At 47.3% G+C, this 22,297-nt stretch overlaps 1 protein-coding gene across 2 annotated transcripts in view; it reads right to left on the reverse strand.

Moving 5' to 3' along the window:
• NGEF (neuronal guanine nucleotide exchange factor) overlaps positions 1 to 22,297 on the reverse strand; it is a 69,723-nt gene that overhangs the window by 31,457 nt on the left and 15,969 nt on the right. Inside the window, exons 1-2 of one of the 2 annotated variants that reach the window (XM_032857513.1) lie at positions 4,161 to 4,425; positions 3,294 to 3,436 (exon numbers count right to left, since the gene is read on the reverse strand). In XM_032857513.1, the coding sequence (XP_032713404.1) occupies positions 3,294 to 3,436; positions 4,161 to 4,267 (250 nt within the window). In that variant the 5' untranslated portion in view covers positions 4,268 to 4,425. Of the gene's footprint in view, positions 1 to 3,293; positions 3,437 to 4,160; positions 4,426 to 22,297 lie in introns of those variants that run through there. The other variant, XM_032857512.1, reaches the window with a different exon arrangement.

Below are 22,297 nucleotides of genomic sequence, written 5' to 3' on the forward strand. Positions count from 1 at the left end.
CAGGTTGCTCACGTATATGCTGAAAGCCAGGAAATAAATTTTACAAAAGTACTTGGAAAAAACAACAACATACCATGATACTTCCCTCCCTCTTGCCAATGGTGTGTTTAGACATGAGCATGATAAAATCAGGCCAGGGAGAGTAAGGGGACATTTTACATCTTTGAGAAGGGCTTCTCAGGGTGCCTGCGTGGCTCAGTCTGTTAAGCATCTGACTCTTAGCTCAGGTCTTGATCTCAGGGCTGTAAGTTCAAGCCCCACATTGCGCTCCACACTGGGTGTGGAGAGAGAGAGAAGGGCTTCCCAAAAAGATGTCCCTCCTCAGTAGACACTTGAAGAAAAACCTTTCTTTCTTGCATTTACATGTGGCTGCTTGGGGATGTGATGCCTGGAGCTGTGGCAGCCATTTCGTGACATGAAGCACAAATGTGGAGAACAGTGGGGGATAAGGAGCTGGGTCACTGCTTGGCTGAATGAACCAATTCCAGAATTTTCTACCTCTAAATGAGAAAAAATACTGCCATAGTTTACAGTCAATTTTTGCTGGATATTCTGTTACTTTTAGCCAAAGATTCCCAATGCCAGTAATTTTAGAATTTTCTTAAAACTCTATACTTCTTTCTGAAGTATTTAGAATATGGATTTAAATACCAGTTTTCCTGGCATTACTGTGACTACAAAGAGTTATCTGACACACTGTGTAATCATTTTCCATAGCCTGTTTATTTTTATTGGTCTTGAATTTCAGACTAATACTTTACCCGAGGAACTAATACTTTAAACTTTATATACTTTATAAAGTATATTATTATATTAAATAGTATTATTTATATATTAGATATTAAATTATATATTAAATAAATACTTTAATACTTTAAACTAATACTTTACTAATAGCTTTACCTGAGGAACTACATGTTAGCTGATTAAAATTCTGTACTCACTGTTCTCTTAATATGTTTTTCTACCTTATATTTTGTACGTTCGGCAAGCACAACTTTATATGAAAATGAACTTGACCGGTGAAGTCTTGCACCTGGTATAGTACCTTCATGCAGATATACAAGGTCAAGTTCCCATCTTTCCTACTTAAAATGTTTTGTACCGCGCTGGCTGCGATGCCTTGCAGAAGAGGGTAAGTTCCCCAGCTCCTCTGGCCAAAGCCCCCGGAGTCACTAAAAAATCTCACTTTCTAAGGAGAATCATTTTTTTCTTTGAATCCCTCAAATGCAAGCTTGTAAAGGGTAGGGGAGTCATTTATTTTCTAGTGAGCACCTTCTATGTGCCAAGCAGTTATTAGGTCAGAGACAATAAGAGCGTGCATGTGCACACGAAACCCACAGCCGGGGCTCAAGGCCTGTGGTCTATAATGACAGTTGTGCACTGTCCCATCCCCATCTCCGTGGGAGGCCCTGCACACTCGAACACGGGGGTATGCAAACATGCCCGTACGTGTTTTCTGCTTTCTTCCCCTCTTCATTCTCCTGTGGTTGTAGGAATTGGTTCTTTCCGGATAACCTGACAAAGAATTCACTTCCTTCCTAGAGCTAAAGCAGGGAGGGCTGTTGTGGGACTCTGGCACCGGCCCCAAGTCTGTGACAAGGGAAGTGAGAAGGTGCGGACAGCTCTGGGCTGTCATCCGTCTATCACAGCTACCCAGCAACTACTCCGGGTTGAGCCCAGAAGCCCGGAAGAGATATTCACCAATCACACCAGCAGATACTGGAAGGGGGCAGTGGGAAAAAAGACTCAGAAGGTCAGTCTCTACGCTTGGCCACATGGGGGACATGACGGCTGGCATGAGTGCAGGTTGGAGCCCTGAGTCCCTGACTACCAGCTTCATTCCTGTGCTTGGAGCCTACCAAGACCAGCCGCCTCCAGGAGCCCTGTCTCCACATGCCCAACGCAGAGGGGAGCCTCTGGAGGCAGGGAGCTCTCCACCCACACTCCACGGCCTTCCCAGTTACGACACCGACGTGAGCCACACAAGATCCCTTTCAAGAGGTTGGAAGTCAAGGTTTTCAGCATCTGCCACGGCAGAGGTGGCTTTCCTCCCCACAGAGGACGATGCACCAGACAGGTGGGACAGAAAGGTTTTGAGGAGTCTCTGTCTTCAGCTCAGCCCCTCTCTGTTCCCCCAGCAAATAAAGGACAAATCTGCCACCATCACCACCGCCAGCCAGCCTGATACCAACGAAATTCCTGGAATCAGCACAGTGCTGTGTGCTCAGCCCACTTGGCTGTGCAAGGGGCTCAGCTCCCCTCGGGGTTCAGTTCGGAAATACCCTTCCAGGAAAGAACGGGCTGGCCCCAGAAGTCTCCCGAAGGCCGGATCCCCTGGGGCAACAGAAGCTCCACTTCCACTCAAGACAATTCCGTCCACCTGAACGTCTAGGGTAGAGGACAACAGTGATGTATTCAGGGAAGGGAATTTCCAAACCCAGAATTTTAATTCAATGAATATACCATCGGCTGCTCTGACAACACTGAAGAACAAAAAGATTTTCTAAGCAGCCGGTACCATTTCCCAAAGAATGGAACCCATGTTACCCATTCGCGGCCACCTCTGGTGACTGTGATGGGAACGAGTTGGATGTCATCATTAGCAATTTTTTATTTTTAAATCCAAGTGCTTAGGTTCTTGGGACACCTTCTCGATCCGATTTCTGCGTTCACACAGTCCTTTGGCCGCAGCTGTGCGGAAGGGGTACACACACAGGCTGGGCCCCACACCTCAGGCCCCATTCCTGGAAGAGCAGGTGAAACTAAGCTTGCCTTCCTAACCTAGGGGCCTCTTGGGCACCAGCCTCCTCTCTGCTTTACCCTTCCTTCCCCTGTGCCAAGTCCCCCAGGCCTCTTCCTGAGCCTGGGTCTCTGCGCAAACCATTCTCAAGACTTTGCTGTCTCTCCAGGTCTTCCCCAGGCCCCTCCCCCCGGGGGGGGGGGCTCAGGCAGCACCCTCTCCTGCAAGGTCCAGCAGCACCTCACCCCTGGCCTTTTGGGCAAAAATGCCAAAGGACAGAGGACCCTTCCCTAGGAAAGGGCTGGGCAGGTAGACCTGGCAGAGCAGGACAGAAACCCATCTGCTGAAGCCCAATTATGCAGCACTAGTGAAATGTGACGGTTTTGCCTATAGAACCATTTACAGCCAAATATGTCAAAAACCTTCCTCAGTCACATCAGCTACCTTTGCTCACGGAAATGCAAGGACATCCCGGGAGCAGGGGGCCCCTCAGAGTCCACCAGGAACCCGCATTTCCCCAGTGAGGGCCTGGGCCGCCAGGAACACCCACCTATTTGTTCGATGAGGTTTCTCCAGGAGTCGGCGGGAATGGGGTGGATCGTCTGCAGGGCCTCGGTGAGCGTGGTGGGGCTGTCGGCGAGCGCCGGGCACTCCTCGGGTGTGGCCCCATTTCCAGGGGTGGAGGACGACTCACTGCCAGAAAGAAGGCGGGGCACGGCTGGTTATTTTTAAGCAACGACGCACCTTGGCCAGCTCGCGAGTGGCGTCCGCACAAGGGGCCCCGGCCAACTGAACCCTACCCGGGACGGTCCAGGCCGAGCGGCCGCCTCCCCTCCAGGCCAGGCGGGCCCCACAGGCCCCTTCTGTCACCGCACCAGGGCGCAACCGGGTGATTCATTCCCACACCAGCCCGCCCCAAACCTTCATGTTTTCGGAGCTCGCGAGCAGGCGTCGGAAACTTGGCGTGCCCTGCCCGCTCCCTGGCGCCGACCGGCCGCCCCGACGGGTCCGGCGGTCGGGATCCCAGCCGGCGCTGCTCAGCCCGCGCCGTTCGCTGTCACACGACCCCGCGGCCCCCGACGCCCTGCAGGCTCCGATCCTCGCGTCCCAGGGCCACGCGGCGCAGGGAGGGGGCGCCGAGAGGAAAGCGCGCGGCCAGGGCGCCTCGGGAGAGGGCGCGGGAGGAGCCCGGGGACAGGAGATCCCGGCGTCGGCGGTCGGAGCCGGGGCGCACCCCTGACCCCCGGGCGCCCAGGCTGCACGATCCGCGCCCGGGTGGGAGTGGGGGGCGGCGGGGCCCGCGGAGGAGGGGGCGGGCGCTAGGCCGCGGGGGTCGGTGTCCCCCGCCGTGGGGGTGGGGGGAACGCAGAGGCGCGCGGGGGCGGCGCGCGGGGCTGCGACGGCCGCTCGTCCTCACCTGCCCGGCAGGTGTCCCGACGCCGAGTCGCGCGCGTCGCTCTCCGAGGTGGAGCTGTCGTGGTCCACGGCGCAGGCGGCACTGAAAGCTGCGGCCAGCAGCTCCATGGGGGCCGGCGGCCGGGAGGGCGCTGGGGCCGGATCGCGGGCCGTGCCGGGGGCTCGGAGCCGGGCCAGGGGCGACGAGTGGGCTCCAGAACCGGGTCGCACCGCGCGCCGCTAGAGCCGGAGCTGTCGCCGCCGCCGCCACCGCTGCCGAGCGCTCCCGCAGGCAGGCGGGCGGGCCGGCGGGCGCGCGCCTGGAGGCTCCGGGTTGCCACGGCAACGGGGGGAGGCGGGAAGGGTGCGCGCGCGGCGGGGGCGAGGCCGGGCGGCGGCGGGGCGGGAGAGCCCCGACTGGGCGCGACCTGGGCCCCGCGGGCGCCGACTGCAGACCGGACCTCCTTTCCCAGCCGCGGCCGCGCCCGGCCTTGGGAGAGGGGCAGGCGGGATGGGTGGGGGTCGGCGACCTGCGCCGTCACCTCCCGCCCTCTCTTCGTCCTCTGGCGTCCCCCAGCCACCAGCTCGCACCGCGAACTTGGAAGGTACGGGGCACGTGATTCCTGCCCCACGCCGCCTCGAACCTCCGCCCGGCCCACGCAGCGCATCCTCTGCTGCCCCCACAGGCACCGGCCGGGGGACCCCCGCCTCGGTGGAATGCGTCCTCACTAGAGGTGCCGCTGTCTAAAGGCGCCCGAGTTAGAGATTGGGGTCTTAGAGAGAACCTGCACTCCTCCTCCTGACAGAAACTATGGAGAGGGGGCCCGCTGGGGGCCTCTTCCCTGCGGGTCTGGTCGACCTCGGAGACCCTGAGGGCCTGGTGGCCGGGGCTGGGCCTGGAGGAGCGAGAAGAGGAGACACAAAGTGCCCCCAAACGTCCATCCGGTTTCCCTGCCTGGTCACATTGACGCTTGCCATCTGCACCTTTGAGTTAGCTAGTTCAGTCCACTTCTGGATACGCAAAACCAGCAAAAAAGGGTAACTGGAATCGAGTGGAATGTGAGTGATCCGGTGTGACAGGGAAATCTAGAGGGATTTTCATCCAGTAGGACGACTGGCCTAGTCCTTGGTGTCCTTGTCTGAAGTCAGCCTGCCTGCTGCCCCAGATGGGGCAGTGGAGTGTCCAGCAAAGTGGAAAATCCTCCTCTAAATAGTGTTGGGCACCTTCCATCCACTGGGCATTTAAATTAAATTAAATTCTTCCTTTTGGGATGCAAACATTTCTGGAGGGAGGGGCTTTAGTTACTGGGTGGTAAGTTGGCTCTTTTGGGTTCCTTAGCCAGCCATCTTGAACACTGATATTGTGGTAAAAGGGAGAGTTTGGGGGGGGAGGAAAGAAAGCAGCTGGAGGAGAGAGGCTTGTTGCCTGGAAGGGAACCGCTCCTCCCCAGACACTAGCAGGAGAATCCCCGTGGACCCTCCCCCAGTTCTGACTCAAGGAAAAGGGGCTCAGGTTGAATCCCAATCCCTAAAGCAGCTGCTTTGCCCTTGGTCGCTTCCTGGGGCCACAATGGACAGGTCTGATGTCTTGCTCCTAAGACCTCAGATTATTTGCATGACAACCACCTGGTCATTTTCCAAGCCTAAATCCTTCCTTCCTTGACTCATTCCACAGAGCCCAGACAACCCTTTCCTTAGCTCCACATTTTCATCTGCTCTCTGTCCATATTTGCTGGGATGTGTCCTACACATTCCACTAGGGCACACACATGTCCCCCGCTGCCCCCAGCAGCCAAGCAGGAAACCAGGCAGAACCCCAGAGCTGGCCTCAACCTTCTTCCTGTCATCCCAGAGCTCAGGGCCTTACTGAGCCCCCTGGATCCTTAAAGTCCTTCAAAGAAGTACCCTCCACCCCCCACCCCTTGCATTTGGACCTCTCCCAGTCCATCCTTTTCTCTGCCCCTTTTCTAAATTATCGGTCAGTGTTGGTCCCTTTCCTGCTTAGTAACCTGCATGGCAGTCCCATCACCACCGGCCCCTGGCACTGTACCAGGCTCTTCACCGGCAGGCCACTCCTTTTCGGTTTCCTCCGGGCTACTGCCTTTGCGGGCTTCTCTGAGGCTTTAGCTTCACCATGTACTTTCCCAGGCTCTGGGCTTTGCTGTTCCCTCTGCTAGATCTCAGCTCCCCTGGTCAAGTCCTCACTCCTGCAGGACAGGTTGTAGGTCAAGGCGCAGTGGGGTGGGAGGTAGCGTCCCCACCAGCCCCTTCCCCTGAATAACCAGCATTATCTGGCACTGTAATTCTTGGTGAACAGGCCATCCTTACAATAAGCCATGGGCCCCTCCAGGGTGGGCTCATCTTTCATCAGGGCCCAAGGACGAGCGCTGTGTGGACAGTCTCTAGGACCTACCTCTTTGGATGGTTTCCCCAGCCCTTAAATTTGAGGTAGCACTAAGTTAGAAGCTGTTACTTTCACACTTTGCTTCACCAAGGGGAGAAGATTTTGTGTGTGTGTGTGTGTTTAAATCAGAAAATACTCAAGTGAAATTACATATATTAAGATGAGAAAAATAAAACCTTCCAATTGAAAAAGAAGCTAAAAATATCCTTCTAATTATAAAATCGGTTTAGAAAGTCACTGATTTCTGAAGGCCTATAACTTTAAGCTAAATCCTGCACATTCTCTTTCCTGTCAGATTTAATGCTTATTGGGCTATTACTAAAAATCTCCGTTTTAACCAACATTTGTTCAGGATCATTCACAAAACAGATAGATCAATATTTCAAATATTTATACCTGATTAGCCTATGGTAGGTGCCCCATTCGATTTGCTAAGACATTAATGGTGTATTTTGAAAAATATTCAGTTATTTTATATTATGTGGCCTCAACATTCTTTATTGCTTCCTTTGGGTTATAATAGGGAAATATTGGAAATAAAGGGGATTCTTATTTATGTAGCAATCTCTGCTTTGAGGAGCCCTCATTTAGATTTACAAAGTGGTACTTTATTCTGAGGAAGAATAGGGAGAACCAGAGGAAATTTAGAAATGATCTCATCCAACGCTTTTGTTTTACAGAAAAAGCCGCTGAACCGGAGGGTTACAGTGACAAGCCCAAGATCACCCAGAGTTTTAAAGTGTATGCTGGTAAGTAGGCTGTATTGTGTGGGACAAAGGAACTGCAAATTTCTATTCACTTATGCTAAGTGTTTTTTAGGGTCATGTGGTCCATCACCGGGCTCTCAAATGTTAAGACACATTTGTATTTTTAAATCTAGTAGGAAATCAACTTGGACTTTTTTTTTTTTTTGGTAATAAAAGGATAATCCTTACGTATACATTAGAAACTCTAAGATATCCTTACATATACATTAGAAACGGGCTTGATAGCTTTTAATGAAATTACCTGTATCTTCTAAAACCATAAAGACAGTAGCTTATTTGTGTCCCTCTCCAAAGACTTTTTAGTTGCTTTGAAAATCAGCACTTTTAAGTCATGTAGGCAGGTCCAACAAGGGACTATAGCCTCAAGGTTAACTGAACCCCCGAAATTCAGGGAGAGAGTTAGGAAAAGGACAAGATGTACCTCTCTCACTGCAGGGCAGCTCCAAGATACCAGGAAATCCATACCTGATGGATAGAATTATTTCTCAGCAAGGAAACTTCCAGAAGTAGATTATTCTGTTGGGCGAATGGAAGTATTTTACTGGTGAGGTGGAGGTGGAGTTCTTGCCTTCCTTTTGATCATGAAGATAAATTGCAAATGTGGGGTTGTAAATGTTAAGGAAATAAGTTAAAAGCAATCAAGTTAGCTCTTTGGAGTGAAGAATTAACCTTATCCAAAGAGAGGTTTAGGCTTTGCCTTGGGCTCCTGGGAGGTGATCTCTACCACTGGAGTGAGTTATCTGATAAGAATGTCTCTGTATTTCTGGAGACCTGGGACCAGATAAGCAGGGCTATCGGCCAGGTGACAATAGCTCAGCCTCCGGGGTCCTGAAGACTGGTGACCGACCTGGTCTAGGTGACTGAGCCCCAAGGAAAACTCTGGACACCAAGACTCAGGTGAGCTTTCCTGGCTGTCACACATTGCTGCCCGGGGGTATGAGCTCTAGTCATAGCTCTGCTGGGGGAAGACAACTGGAATTCCAAGTAGAACTTTTCTGGATGTTTCTATCCTTTTCTGCCCATGCATCTCTTCCCTTGGCTGATTGAAATCCATAGCCTTTCGCGGATGAAGCTATAACTGTACGTATTTTAGCTCTCAGTGAGTTCTGAGTCCTTCCACCGAATTTAGGGGTGGGTTTGGGGACCCTCAAACTCTGCAGCTGGTGTGAGAAGTGCGGGTGGACTTGTAAGCTGTCCCCAAATGTCACCAGGCTCTACTCGGATTGAGAGGCCAATGGCCATGTTCCCTAAACAGCCTTCCTCTCCATGATGCCTTGTTCTCTCCCTCATGGCGGCCAGGTTAGTTTTCCTCAGACACATCTGAGATTTGAGTGGGGGAATCTAGGAAGATGTCACTTATCTTCACGTCCTCAGCATCCAGCACCTCCAGGAGGCATCAGGGAATGGTTGATGAAGGAGTAACTGTGGGGAGGTTGGTGGATGCTACATTGGTATATCCTTGGTTCCCAGCCTTCTAGAGTCATTGAGTGTAATGTTGGCATTCTCTTGGGGTTACATCTTGTCCTTCTTTGGCCAATGAAGGTATTTCTCTAACTGACCTCTTTGGGAACTAGTGGGCTTCTGGAGTTGCTGCCTCAAGCTTGGGGGAGGTCGTGGGGACCTGTTCCGGTGAGTCAAAAACAAAAACAAAAACAAAAACAAAAACACCCCCCACTTAGGCTGGATTTACTGTTTTGGTAAAGTGGCGAGTGTGTTTTGTGTGTTTTGTGTTTTGTGTTTGTTCTTCTTTTTCTTTGCTATGGTTGCCATGGTGGACAGTTGTTACAGTGTTGGTTAAATAGGGAAAAGCTCAGAGGGACGAAGAGGTGTGTATAAACGCTGGGCTGGTTTAAGGAGCTAGGCCAACGCAGGCTTACTAGCCGCAGAATGCTATTGCTGGGCTCAGTTACATTTTCAGAGTCCAAAATAGGTGGCCAAGCTTTGCTCCACTGTCCAGGTGTGGGAGACAGCCTAGGTGCTGTTGCCTGGCTCAGGAAATATTGGAATTTCCAAAGCATTCTGATGGTTGATGTGTCCTTATAGTGTCCTTAAAGGCTGGGACAGATGCTGGCCCTGTCTTCAACGATGAGATGCAGACAGTCGTACGGCCTTGATAGAAATGTATTTCTCAAAGCTAGCTCCCTAAAATAACTCATGGAGAAGAAGCTGTAACACTTGTGTCTTTATCTGGAACTGTGGGAAATGAGAGAAGACCTGCGCGGTGAATTTCTTTGAAATATTCCTAACCAAGGAGGCTGGGACATATAGGGTCCAGGAATTTGGGCTCTGGGTGATGTCATGGACTTTTGACCAATAGGAACATCCTGAATAAGGGGGAATGTAAGGAAAAATGCTGTTATTTTCAAGGTAGTGGAGGCTGAAATTTAGAGTAAATAGGGAGCTGCCCCAGTACTCGTAATTTACATTTTAGGCTGTGGCCGTGGGGGTCTATACACACTTCCTTGAAACTCAAAATGTAAAGGGATGACTAACCCACCTCCTTCCACTTCAGTTTATTCATTTTAAATTACCTTATAAACTATATAGTTAGATCTAATTTAGTCCTATATATAGTGAGTATAGCGTTCTATACAAATAGGAATTATTATTAGTGTTATTAGCACTTAGGAAGCCTACATTTAGCACTAAGATACATTCACTGCTGTAATGGAGAATTTATAACCTTAACCATTAACCAAATGTAACAAAATCGTGTAGGTACAAAATGAGAAAGAAAAAGATGTCCATTCCTAGACAAAGTAGCCTTGAAGGAATGGCACATAGTTAACAAAATTAATAACGAGAAATTGTTCACAGACTGTTCCTTGAAAATTGCACATAACAGGATTTTAGAGAAGTATTTTCCATAACAAGAAATAAGGAGCACAGCAACTTTTCATTTTCTGCTGAAATCAGTCACCTTACCCTTAACATCCAGGAGAGAGAATGTTCTTTGTTGTCTCCAGGAGTAAGCATAAGGATTTAGAGTCTCATGAAAAGGCCAATATGTGTTTGGTGGGGATCGATCACTTTGCAAAAGCTGTTTAAGGGATGAGAACAAGATATCCTATCGGACCAACCGCCTGGTCCTCCAGTGCCCATCGTCATGCCACAGATAGCCCAATCCCCACTGAAATTCAAAGGTTTTGACTACTTTTGATATTTCGTTCTTTTTTTAATAATTTTTTTTATTTTTTACTTTTTTGACAGAGAGATTGAGAGAGCGAGCACAAGTAGGCAGAGCAGCAGTCAGAGGGAGAGGGAGAAGCAGTTTCTTTGCTGAGCAGGGAGCCTGATGTAGGGCTTGATCCCAGGACCCTGGGATCATGACCTGAGTCGAAGGCAGCCGCTTAACTGACTGAGCCACCCAGGCGCCCCTACTTTAGATATTTCTGTTTTGAGGACTCTAATAAGGGAACTGGTGACCACAGTGTATAAATTAGATCCAAACAAGAGGATGCTAGCATAAAGAGAAAGCAGATATTCCCAAAACCTATCTGATTCACAGCAATCAAATCATTTTAAAAATGAACAGCCAGTGTTAGCCAAGGCTTGGAAACTGTCGTTTGCTTCTGGGGGTGGGAGTGTGAATGGGTACAACCTTTCTGGAGGGCAACCCAGCAGCCCGGATCATAAACCTGCAAATGTTCATACTCTTTGGCGAAGAGATTCTATTTCTAGGAATATATCCTAATAAGCTATAAAAATCTGTGTGGGAAAAATGGCTATGAGAATGTTTATTGTCGTGTTATTTTAATTTTTAATTTTTTTAAAAGATTTTATTTATTTATCTGTCATAGAGAGCACAAGCAGGGAGAGCAGCAGGCAGAGGGAGAAGCAGGCTTCCTCCTGAGCAAGGAACCTGAAGCGGGCTGGATCCCAGAACCCTGGGATCTCAACCGAGCCAAAGGACGACACTCAACCGAGCCACCCAGGCATCCCTGTCATGTTACTTTTAATAGTGACACATTTTTAGCAACCTAAATGTCCAATGACAGGAGACTGACTATTTAAATTAGGACCTATCTCTAAAATGGAGTATCATGAAAAACGATTTAGAAAATATTTAATCTGGAAAGATGCCCGCAATATATTGAATGGAAAAGCAGATTCCAAAATTGGATGGTAGTGTGATCTTATTTTGTTTGTAAGTAGACTTCTGGACATGGAATTTTAGGCTTCCATAGATGTTTTGAAAAAGGACTGGGAGAATGATCACAAAATCATTTCACAGCCCTTGTAGTTGGTTGGATTCTCAGGGAATTTTCCTGTTTTTCTATTCTCGTGCTTGAAATTATTTCTACAATAAATGTGTCACTTATGTAACAAGGGGAAAAAAAGTTACTTTCAAAAACAACATCAGTCCCTTAATGTGCATAAATTTAGAGCACGGGTTTGAAGCTTTCACATAACTGTGGAGAATCCTGATGAACTTGAAAAAGAGGGCCGAGCCGTTGTGTATTCTCTAGATTTCCATGGTCGGGGGTGGGGGGAAACACCTCAATTCATTACATAGATCTTGTAAAAAGCTCTTCGGTTTCTAAGGAATCATGAATTCAGATTTTACAGTAGATCACCTCCTGCTGTCTCTAAAACTAAAGCACTTACCTGAGAGTCTAATCCACCTGGTTATAAAAATAGTCCCTTACCCAGAAATTTCCCTCCCCTTCTATAATCCCACATGTACGACTTCTAACCAGGATATTTTTCTGCCTTTTCAGTTGAAGTCATAAAGAAGTCATTAAAGAAATCACTGCTTCCCATCAAAGACAGGTCTCCCTAACGCCCCAAGCCCTTCCCTTCCCCTGCTTTGTGGCTACATCTCAAATCAAATCAAGTCAAATCAAATAAAAATCAAATTCCACCTCCTCCATGAAGCCCTCCCCCTCATCCCACCCCATAGCTGGCTGTATCCCCTCACTCTTAGGATCTCCTGTAGCACTTCACCAGAGCTTCTCTTAAAGCTTGATTACTTTCTTAAAGATTCTCTGTCCTATGGGGCTGTGCAAGGAGACAAGAGTCAGCCTGATCGATGTCACCTCCCTTGCTGTGTGGGCAGAGACCTTGTATACATCCTAGAGGCCCTGGACATATTTGCTGAATGGAGCTGGAGTTGGGGGGGCGGGCTGGAAAGCACACAGACAGCCTTTGTGATCATCCCAGTGCACCTGAGTAAGGTACAGTCTTAGAAACATCTCATGGACCCATGTCCTTTACCCACTAACTGTAGACCTTCCCTTGCTACTCCCTAGAAAGTTAAGTGCACTTTGAGTGGGAGGACCATTAAGACCTGGGGGGAGGGGGCCATCAGTTTAGCAACAAAGAAATGAAATCTCCCTTTTGTTTCTTTCCCTGTTTACTGTTTACCCTTCCCCTGGAGCTGACCAGCTGATGCTTCCTTTCTTAATTTTAATCCCATGTCTCATTTTTTCTGTGCAGTGAAGATTGGATGCTAAATTATCGTTGCTAAAATGTTGTTCAGCCCTTGGAGTGGCTTTTATTTGTCCCGGAGTCAGCAGGGTCTCCTGCCTGTTGCTCTGTTAGGCTCAGATTAAAAAGACAGTCTTTAGGCTGCCTGGGTGGTTCACTTGGTTAAGTGACTGCCTTCAGCTCAGGTCATGATCCTGGAGTCCCAGGATCAAGTCCTGCACTGGGCTCCCTGCTCAGCGGGGAGCCTGCTTCTCCCTCTCCCTCTGCTCCTTCTCATGCTCTCTCTCTCTCTCTCAAATAAATAAAATCCTTAAAAAAAGAAAAGACAGTCTTTAATAGTCTCTCTTTTCTTCTTAACCATGAAGGTCTACGACCCTCAGAGGAGGGTCGTAGGCTCGCCTGAAAGACATTCTTCCATTTGAAATTAGCATTCGTTCTTAAAAAAGAAAGACTCTAACCTGTCATCAGTTGAATGTTTTCTCTTAAAAGTGATGGATTCTTACCAGGAGCGAGGAAAGCCTCCTTGACATGGTGAGTCAGAGAAATGACAGAACAGAGTGGAAAAATTCCTTCCCCTTGAGAATACCTTCAAATACAAGATGTCCCTTTCTTAACCCAAGGCCCTCCTTTTCAGCACTCTCTCTCCTGTGACTCTCCATCCATGACGCACTTGTCTTAAAGACAGGGCACTCTGAGTTTTCTGGGTTGAAATCCACTGTTATTATCAAACTGAAGATCTTCAGGGGAAACAGGCATTCACATACGTTGCTGATGAGAAAACAAAACTGTCCAACCTCGTGGGGAAGGGAATTTGCCCGGAACTTACAGAAGCACACGTGGGCAGTGCACAGAATGTTTATGGTCCCTCCAGTTCAGAGGCTGAGATCCCGGTCCTAAGGTGGTGGCCTTTGGAGGAGGGGCCTTTGGGAGATGATTGCGTCATAAGGATGGGGTCCTCGAAAATGGGATCGGTGTCTTTATAAAAGAAACCCAGAGAGATCCCTTGTTTTGGGTTTGGATTTCCCGGTTTCCAGAACTGTGGAAACAAAATGTTCTTTCGTCTTCTGTCACAGCAGCCTGATGGTGCCAAGACAATTTGCCCTTTGCTCTAGCAATCGCATTTCTAAGAATTTACCCTGAACTGTGAAGCAAGATAAGCACAAGGTCATTCACTGTGTCTTTTTTTTTTTTTTATAGAAAAATATTGGAAAGAACCTACATACCCATTTACTGGGTAAATGCGTTATGAGGAAGACACACAACAGAGTACCATGCAGCTGGAGACACGATCGTAGGGAGGCATTCCGGACCAGACAGTGGGTGATTTCCATTACACAGGCACATGCACAATTTTCTTTTTCTCATCTCAAGTGAGAAGTACAAGAAGGAAAACAGAGAAACTGGTAAAGTTGGTTACTTCCTAAGGTGGGGCGAGGGTAAGACTTTTCTGGGCGTACTTTTTTATCCAGTTTTGACTTATAAACCTTATAGATGCTTTGCATATTCAATGAATAAAGAGAAATCTACAAGTCTGGGGAAAAACCAGACTCTGGAATTGAAAATAAACCGACATGGATGAACTTAAGTAATTATCAGATGGATAACATACCCACACAGAAAAAAAAATTAATTCAAGGAATTTTTGAATTTCATTTCTATATCATCACTGAGATCTATCTATTCTGGGACTATAAAAAGCAAAGAAATTCTAAACTTTACTCAGTAGACGGTGTGGGTTGAATTGTGTCCCCTGAAAAGATGTGCAGAAGTCCTAGCCTCTGGTATGAAGGGGACGTGACTTGCGAAGAGGGTCTTTGCAGATGTAACAAATTTAAGATGATGTCATACTAGATTAGGGTGGGCCCTAATCCAATAACGGGCATCTTAGTAAGGAGAGAGAAATTTGGACACAGAGATACAGAAACACACAGATAGGAGAATGCCATATGAAAACATTGGCGGAGATCAGAATGATGCATATATTAAGATAAGGAAAGTCAAGGGTTGCCAGTAGCCCGCAGACCCTTCCTAGGGTGCTCTGAGGGAGCATGGCCTTGCCATTGCTTTGATTTTGGACTTCTGGTCTCCAGAACGGAGAGAGAACAAATGTCTATTGTTTTGAAGTCGCTCCCTTTGTTGTCGGTGATGGTGCAGAGTCATTGTGAAATTCTGTAATTGTGGAAAAGAGAAATATCATACAGTGTACTGATGTTGTCAGCCAGGGTCCACACTTTTAGCAAAGGGAGATGCCAATACAGAATGGGGTGAGTAAAAAGGAAGGCCCTGTGTTGGATTGGAGTGGAAGGCTTCCATGTGAGCACGCGTGCACACACAGATTTCCTAGCTGTCAGTTCTGCGAAGGCCTCTCAGAGGCATTGACCTGCCTGTAGTAATGAGCACACAGAGTCCCCAGATGTTGGTTTCTAAGTACTGTTCCACACTAACAGGAACCAGACCTCTTTGGAGAAGTAGCTGACTACTATAGAAAAGTATAAGAAAGTATATAAGGTATTTTGCTGTGCCAGAAAGGAAGGAAATGCTCAAAGAGGGAAGGGATATATCTAAAGAAACATAGTAGCCAACTTAAAGGGGCTCCTACTGGTTACATTTGTGACAGTCTGAGCATCCAGAGGAATAGGACAAAAACAAATAGTTCTAAATTAATAGAACTGAAACAAAACAAAAAACAGACCGAAAACAAACCCATCATGAATCCATACTGATACTCAAAAACCGAGCAAAATGAATAAAAAAAACAAAGGAGGAGGCTTCTTTATAGAAGAATATCACCTCATGTAAGCAGAAGGAACACTAGAACATTCCCATTTTGCAATTCCAAGGTAATGGTTCATTCAGGAAGGATCATTAACGGAGGTAAAAAGCCAGGTTATTAGAAAGAGGATGTTTACATGGTTTCACAGGTAACTTAACAGTTGCCAAAGGAAAAATGGTACTTTTCCTTCAGAACAATCTGGCAGCTCCCAAATTAACTAAACGATCAAACTCAGCAACAGGAAGAATGGGCCAGCTGACATTAGTGCCTCCCGATGCGATGCAGTTGGAAACGAGCATCACCTGGATGGCATTCTTGCTAAGAATGGTTCAGCTGAATCCAATGAAGCGTCTAGCCCCGACTTCGCCTTGAAGGAACATACAGGCGGAAAAGGAACAAGTTAAAACACCGAAAAAGGAGGCAATCACCCAAATCCGCAGTGGGGGCCGTGCTGCCGTCAACAAGGCTGGATTCAGCCAAGGTCAGTCAGAAACACAAAGTGGGGAGATGTTTTAGATGACAGGAATCTGAAGAGAGCAAAGCGACAAAGCGACTTATTGGAACTTAGTGAAATCTTGGTTCACAGATCCCAGCCGTGAAAGCCATTTTGGGGGACCATCAGGAGAAATGAGAACAGAGATCGGATTTTAGACAGATTATGGAGCGATTGTGAATTTTCTTAGCTGTGATAATGGCATTCCGATGACGTAGAGGAACAGCCTTATTCTTAGAAGCTGTACTCTGGGCTTTTTAAATGTGAAGTGTTATGATGCCTGCAGTTTGCTTTCATATGGTTTTAGTAGAAATGGAGGAGGGAGAGAGAAAGCACAGGTGTGCAGGTTGTTAGGTTTTTTGAGTCTAGGCTGAGGATATATAGAAATTCGTTGTCTTTCATTTACTCTGGATGTTCAAATTTTTTCTTTATAAAAAGTTGGGGGAAAGGAAAAATATTTAGAGAAACGGCACATTTGGTTTAGAGAAACATGGGAATGATCAAGTTTAAATGTAGTCCGATGTGAGGTGTAGAATATTGAGTTTGGGGTGGTACAAGAGCCAAGGGAAAGAAGTGGCATTTGCAGTCACCTTGGCAAACTCGGGAGCTCTGGGGTGTGGGGACCCACTGGAAAGTGAGCCCCATAAAGGCAGAGTTTTTGGTCCCTTGTGTTCACTGCTAGACCCCCAGTTCCTAGAGCAAAGCTGGATCATGGTAAAGGCCCAAAAAACACGCACCTGCTGGAAATGAAATGTAAATAGCTCAGAGAAAAACATCTTTGTCTGATGTCTGAGGATTTTTTCACGATAGACTCTTGGTCAAAGATTAAAGCATTTTTAGTGCCTTTCACATATATTGTGAAATTCCAAATGGTTATATTGGTTTACGCCCAACTAGTGTCTCCCTCTGCATTCTTTCTAACAGTATTAGAATTTTAAGCAATTTGACAATCTGATACGTGAAAAACAGCGTATTCTAGTTTCCATTTCTTTCTTTCCTAGAGAAGTTTTGGTTTGTTTGTTTGTTTGGTGGGGTTGTGTTTTTTTTTTTTTTGTATTTTGATTGTTTTGCATTGTTCTTTTGTGAATAATCTTTTCATGTCTTTTGCTTGTTTGCATTTGAGGATGTATATGTTTTCCTAACTGATTTAAATATAGTGTGCCATGTGGTTTATATGAACTTTAAAAAAAATGGCCCATTTTGTGGGAAAGCTCAAAGAATCAGTGAAAGCCGATGGAGGCTGAGTGGAGGTCTGTGGAGTCAGCCCTGCAGCCCCCCTCCCCAGCCCCCCTGGAAATCCTCCCTCCACTCTCCCACTGAAGATGAGCCGGGGGACAGAGAGGAGCCTCACAGGGTCTTCTAGGCCAGCCCCTGCCTTCAGGCCGGCAAGACAGTTGTATCATGATTTTATAAAAAGACACAGAAAAGACAGCCAAGGGGGAGCCATCCCTCCCCCCCAGGACCCTGTGGGTAGGGTAGGGCTCAGGGGAGGCTCCTCAGTCCCAAACTGTTGCTGAGACTACCCCACCTCCCCGTCACTATCCCCCTACCTCTGTCTGAGGCACTTTGATCTGAAATAGTCACCAGCAAAGCCAGACTTGCCTTGTCTATCGGTTCATTCTTTTTCTCACTAACATATGATCGATTTCACCACATGCTTCCGAAAAAAATGCAAGGAAGAATAGCTGACAAATTTGTGTCAACTGCCAACTGTTCAGTAATTTATTTATTCCACAAGTGACTGTTGAGCAGCCACTATCTACAAAGCCCTAAAGACAGTCAGGCCTCAGCACCCGCTGTGACACCCAGCATGTGCGTGGCTGGCTGTTACCTACTTTAATGACCGCTGCGTGAAATCCCAAAACATTGCACAAGAAAATACTGAGAATGTGACCACCCTCCCAGGACGCATGATTTCATCTTTATGGTCTCCAAAGGATTTATTTCATTGTCTTTCACAGAATAGAGGCCTTGTATAATTTTTGAAAAAATTGCTGGGTAGGGACACCTGGGTGGCTCAGTGGGTTAAAGCCTCTGCCTTTGGCTCAGGTCATGATCTCAAGGTCCTGGGATCAAGTCCCACCTTGGGCTCTCTGCTCAGTGGGGAGCCTGCTTCCTCCTCTCTCTCTCTGCCTCCTTCCTCCTCTCTCTGCCTGCCTTTCTGCCTACTTGTGATCACCGTCTGTCAAATAAATAAATAAAATCTTTTAAAAAAAATTGCTGGGTAAATGATGTATTTAAAGCTGTAAACTTATAGTTTCTTGGTTTGAAAGTTAATGAATTATGGGCATGGAAGAATGTCTGTTAGAGTCTGATCACTTTAAGGGGAAAGTTCAGTAAGAGGTGACGTCTTTAATTTTCTTTTTTCGAGGAGGCTAGGTTTTAACGAGGGGTATCTCAGGTCAGGTTTCCTGGAGGCAAAGACTGGTGCAGATGATTTGTTAAGGAAGAGCTCCCCAGGGAGAGTGTGCTGGACCAGGGAGGCAAAACAGGGAGAAGAGAGTGCCAAGCAAGGATGTGCCTTCAGGCAGAGCTCGGGTCCAGCTGCCCCACAGGGGCTCTGGATCATACACGGCCCCTCGGTTTGTCTCCACTGTGCCAAGGAAGGTGGAGTTCTATGTTTTGGCAGCAGTCATCGTCTAAGAGCTGTGTGTGTGTGTGTGTGTGTGTGTGTGTGTGTGTGTGTGTATGTGTTGGGGAGGCAGGTAAACCATCAGGTATAGGGCACATGAGAAAGTCAGGTGGGCTTAGAAGAACTGGATCCCAAGCATTTTACCCAGCATCTGATGTGTTTGTGTAGAATTTACTTCTGATCCCAGTTTATAGAATGTTCTCAGTGAAGTAGTTATCTATTGCTGTGTAACAAACAGCCCCGAGACTTTGCAGCTTCCAACAATGTTTATTCTCTCATGTGGCTTCTAAGTTTCAGGAAGCCCAGGGCTCGGACTCAGGGTCTCTTATGAGGCTGCAGTCCAGCTGTTGGCCAGGCCGGGAGGCTCCCCTTCCAAGCTCATTTACATGCTGTCGGCAGGAAGCCTCTGTTTCTTGCCCCATGGGCTCTTCCCTGGGCTGCCACTCATAACACGGAGTGAGCGATCCCCAAGAGGGAGAGACTGATGCTCATTGCCCTCTGTGACCTTGGCTTCGATTCACAACCATTATGTCCACCTGTCAGTTAGAAATGGTCATTCAGCGGGAGGGTGAATACTGGGTGCTGGGGTTTGGGGGCTACCTTGGAGGTGGGCTCCCTCACGCTCCTTCAGCTTTTTGCTAGAAAAGTTCTGAGGACAAGCATTGCCGCCACTCCATTTCATGCATTTGACACTCGCCAGAGCAGAAACTCCAAAGTGGAAGGAGACACGGGGTCCTTCCTGCCTCCCCCAGGGGCCAGCTGTGCAGGATGTCCACACGTGCGTCAGCCCAGCTACTTCCTGTGACCCTCATCAGGTGGAGCAGGGTCTGTACAAGGAGCCACCTGGGATTCGTTCTTCTACCTCGACCCCCTCCCCCCCACACATCCAGCCATCTCCTCTCTTTTGCCCGCACATGGGGTCTTAGCTCTCTGACCCCAGTCGGGGGGTGACGGGCCTTCTCTTGGTAGACACGTGACTTTGCAACCTGGGAAGTTCAGACTCCTGGCATGATAATTAAACTTGGCCCAAATCAAGCTTGCTTTTATTCCTGGTGCAGAGTCAAGATCTTAATTTGGAGGTTTTATAGTTGCCTGACAGGCAGTGTCAGGATCGAGGAGACCCACAGCGCCAATTACCCTTGTGGGAGAGAAGAAAGGCAGCAGATGCTGTAACGCTCCTGTTCAGGGCGCGCGCGTGTACCCACAGGGTGCCGAAGGCCACATACCTCGCTCTTTGCTCTCTCTGTAGCCCGCAACCCCCCCACCCCCATCCGATTCCCTGTGTGCAGTGGGAATCCCAGCAAATCACTTCTGGACAGAACAAGCCATCTCTCCCATGGATTCTCATGCTGTGCGAAGGACGGCGTGCTCCGTGGTATTGCTCTAGTCCATGTAACAGGAAATTTTTAACACCAGTTTTTTTTTTTTTTTTTAAGCACCAGGGTTTGTTTTTTTTTACAGCATCGCTTAAAGTGAGCCCAAGGTGTGACTGGAAGAAGTGTCCACAGAGGTTTTGCTGCCAGAGCAGAAGGGTGGAAGGAAAGCACCCCAGAAGGGCTTGGCTGGAGACAGCATAGGACTCAAGCAGAGGACAGGGATCTGGGCTGTGTGTGTGCTCTGTGTGGTGATTAAAGCAGACCTTGAACAATAGAGCTGAGTTGATGTTCTGAAAACCAGAAATAGGAATGTTAAGTCCAAGGACAACACACAGGAATTGTGCTGTGTCAGAGTTGCCGAGTGACCTCGAGCTTTCCAAACTCCCATAGGCGTTTATTTACCAAGTACCTACTTTTCACCAGCACTGTTTTAAGTGTTATCTGTACATTTTCCTATGTATTTCACACAATGCTGCGGACGTGGATCATACTTCTAAATTCGGAAACGTTTTAAAAATCAGTGGCATTCAGTGTGTTGTCTGGAACGCCGCTTTCTCCGTCAGTAGGTATAAGTCCTAGGACTTTTGGAAGATGACCTGTCAGAACATCTAGTACCTTTTAATGGAGCTATTGATTGCTTTCACAGTGATCACTATGTTTTTCTAGTTGTAAATTACATGAAATAATGTAATTTGCCAGATCACGTTTCAGGAGTTTTTGTTTTCTTACTTTGGCATCTTTTTGTCAGAAAGTCTCAGAAACATGATGAATTGCTTTGATCAGTCTATTTTTGAAAAGGGATTAGTGTATTTGCCTTTTGATATTGATAATTTAAATTTGAGACAGCTACTCCTATACAACCAACATGCTTAAAATGAGTGAACAAACGAGTGAATAAATAAGTACAGAGGATGGCTGACATAGACCCTTTCATGAAAATTAGGAAATGGGACAAAATTCTCAGTATCCCTGCCCTCTGCTGGGGATGATCTGCCCAGAGCCAGCATCTTCTCTAAAAGAGCTGTTTTGAGTTCACCCCAGGACATATGTGGTCAAGGCCACAGTCTCCTCTATGTAGCATGACTAAGGGGATTGGGGTCTGGAAGCCTTTCCAGGCAAGAATGCATCAGAACTACACAACCAAGGCCCAACAATGGGCTCCTGGACCATGGGTTTTAGGATGTTGGGGCTTTCTGGGAAGCTGCCAGGGAAAATGGTTGCTAAATGTTCTCCTGACTCACCAAATATGGAGTTTTCTGCTAGAAATCAACACTCAGAACAGTGAAGGTACTCAATAAATATTCATTAAATGAACGTATAAATGAATGTGTTCCTGCACTTTGCATGGGTGAAACATCTACCAAAATGAATGATTTTTGTTTTAGAGCAGCTAACCACAAAAGCAATTCATTCTTCCTATCAATATATGGATAACAGAACAGATCATCTATGATGGCAACTATGTTCATTTGTGATCAGGCTGTGCACTGCTCCACTCCAGACTACCTTTTACAGAGATGGCAGTGGGAATGGTGCTCTCTGGAAGTGGGCCCTGGAATAACATCCACAACTTCAAAAGGGGTACCTCATTCTATATTCTCTGACCGGGGAGGCATGAATCCAAGTCATTCATTCATTTATTTTTTAACTGTCTTAGGCCTGGGGATATGACAGTGAACAAAGGTATCAGCCCAGCTTTCGAGCTAGTCATCATCTAAAAGACTAGACAAATAAGTTGTGGGGAAATTATAAATTAGGACCTATGATGGGGATATTATATGGTGCTATGAGAGCTCAAGAGAGGAGCTTCTAATACAGCCTAAAGCAGGAAGTGTGAGGGTGGGTGTGGTGGATCAGAAGAAGCTGAGACCTCAAGGATGAATAGAACTATCCAGGCAACATTGCAGAGAATGAGGGGGAGGGGCTGGAGTGCAGCAGGTACAAATCATTGAGATGTAATAACAGGTAATATGTATGTTGGGTAGCAATCATTGTTCTTGGCACTTAATAGGCATTAACTATATAGGTATTAACCTGGAATGAGTTAAGCATTATTATCCCCAATATAAAGATGAGTAAACTGAGGGAAAGCAAGACTAAGTAACTTGCCTTATAAATGATGGAGCTAGAGTCAAGCCTCGGTGTCTAGATGTAGAACCTGGGGATCTTTATTTTCCCTTAGGGTATTTAAATTATTTTCTTTTTTATACTCTGAAAGAATCTCAGAAGTTACAAGCCCAGTGGACCCTTGAACAACATGGGATTGAACCCATGTAGGTCTGCT

Source organism: Lontra canadensis, unplaced genomic scaffold, assembly GCF_010015895.1.
Source record: "Lontra canadensis isolate GAN:19392208 unplaced genomic scaffold, GSC_riverotter_1.0 scaffold13, whole genome shotgun sequence".
NCBI lineage: Eukaryota > Metazoa > Chordata > Mammalia > Carnivora > Mustelidae > Lontra > Lontra canadensis.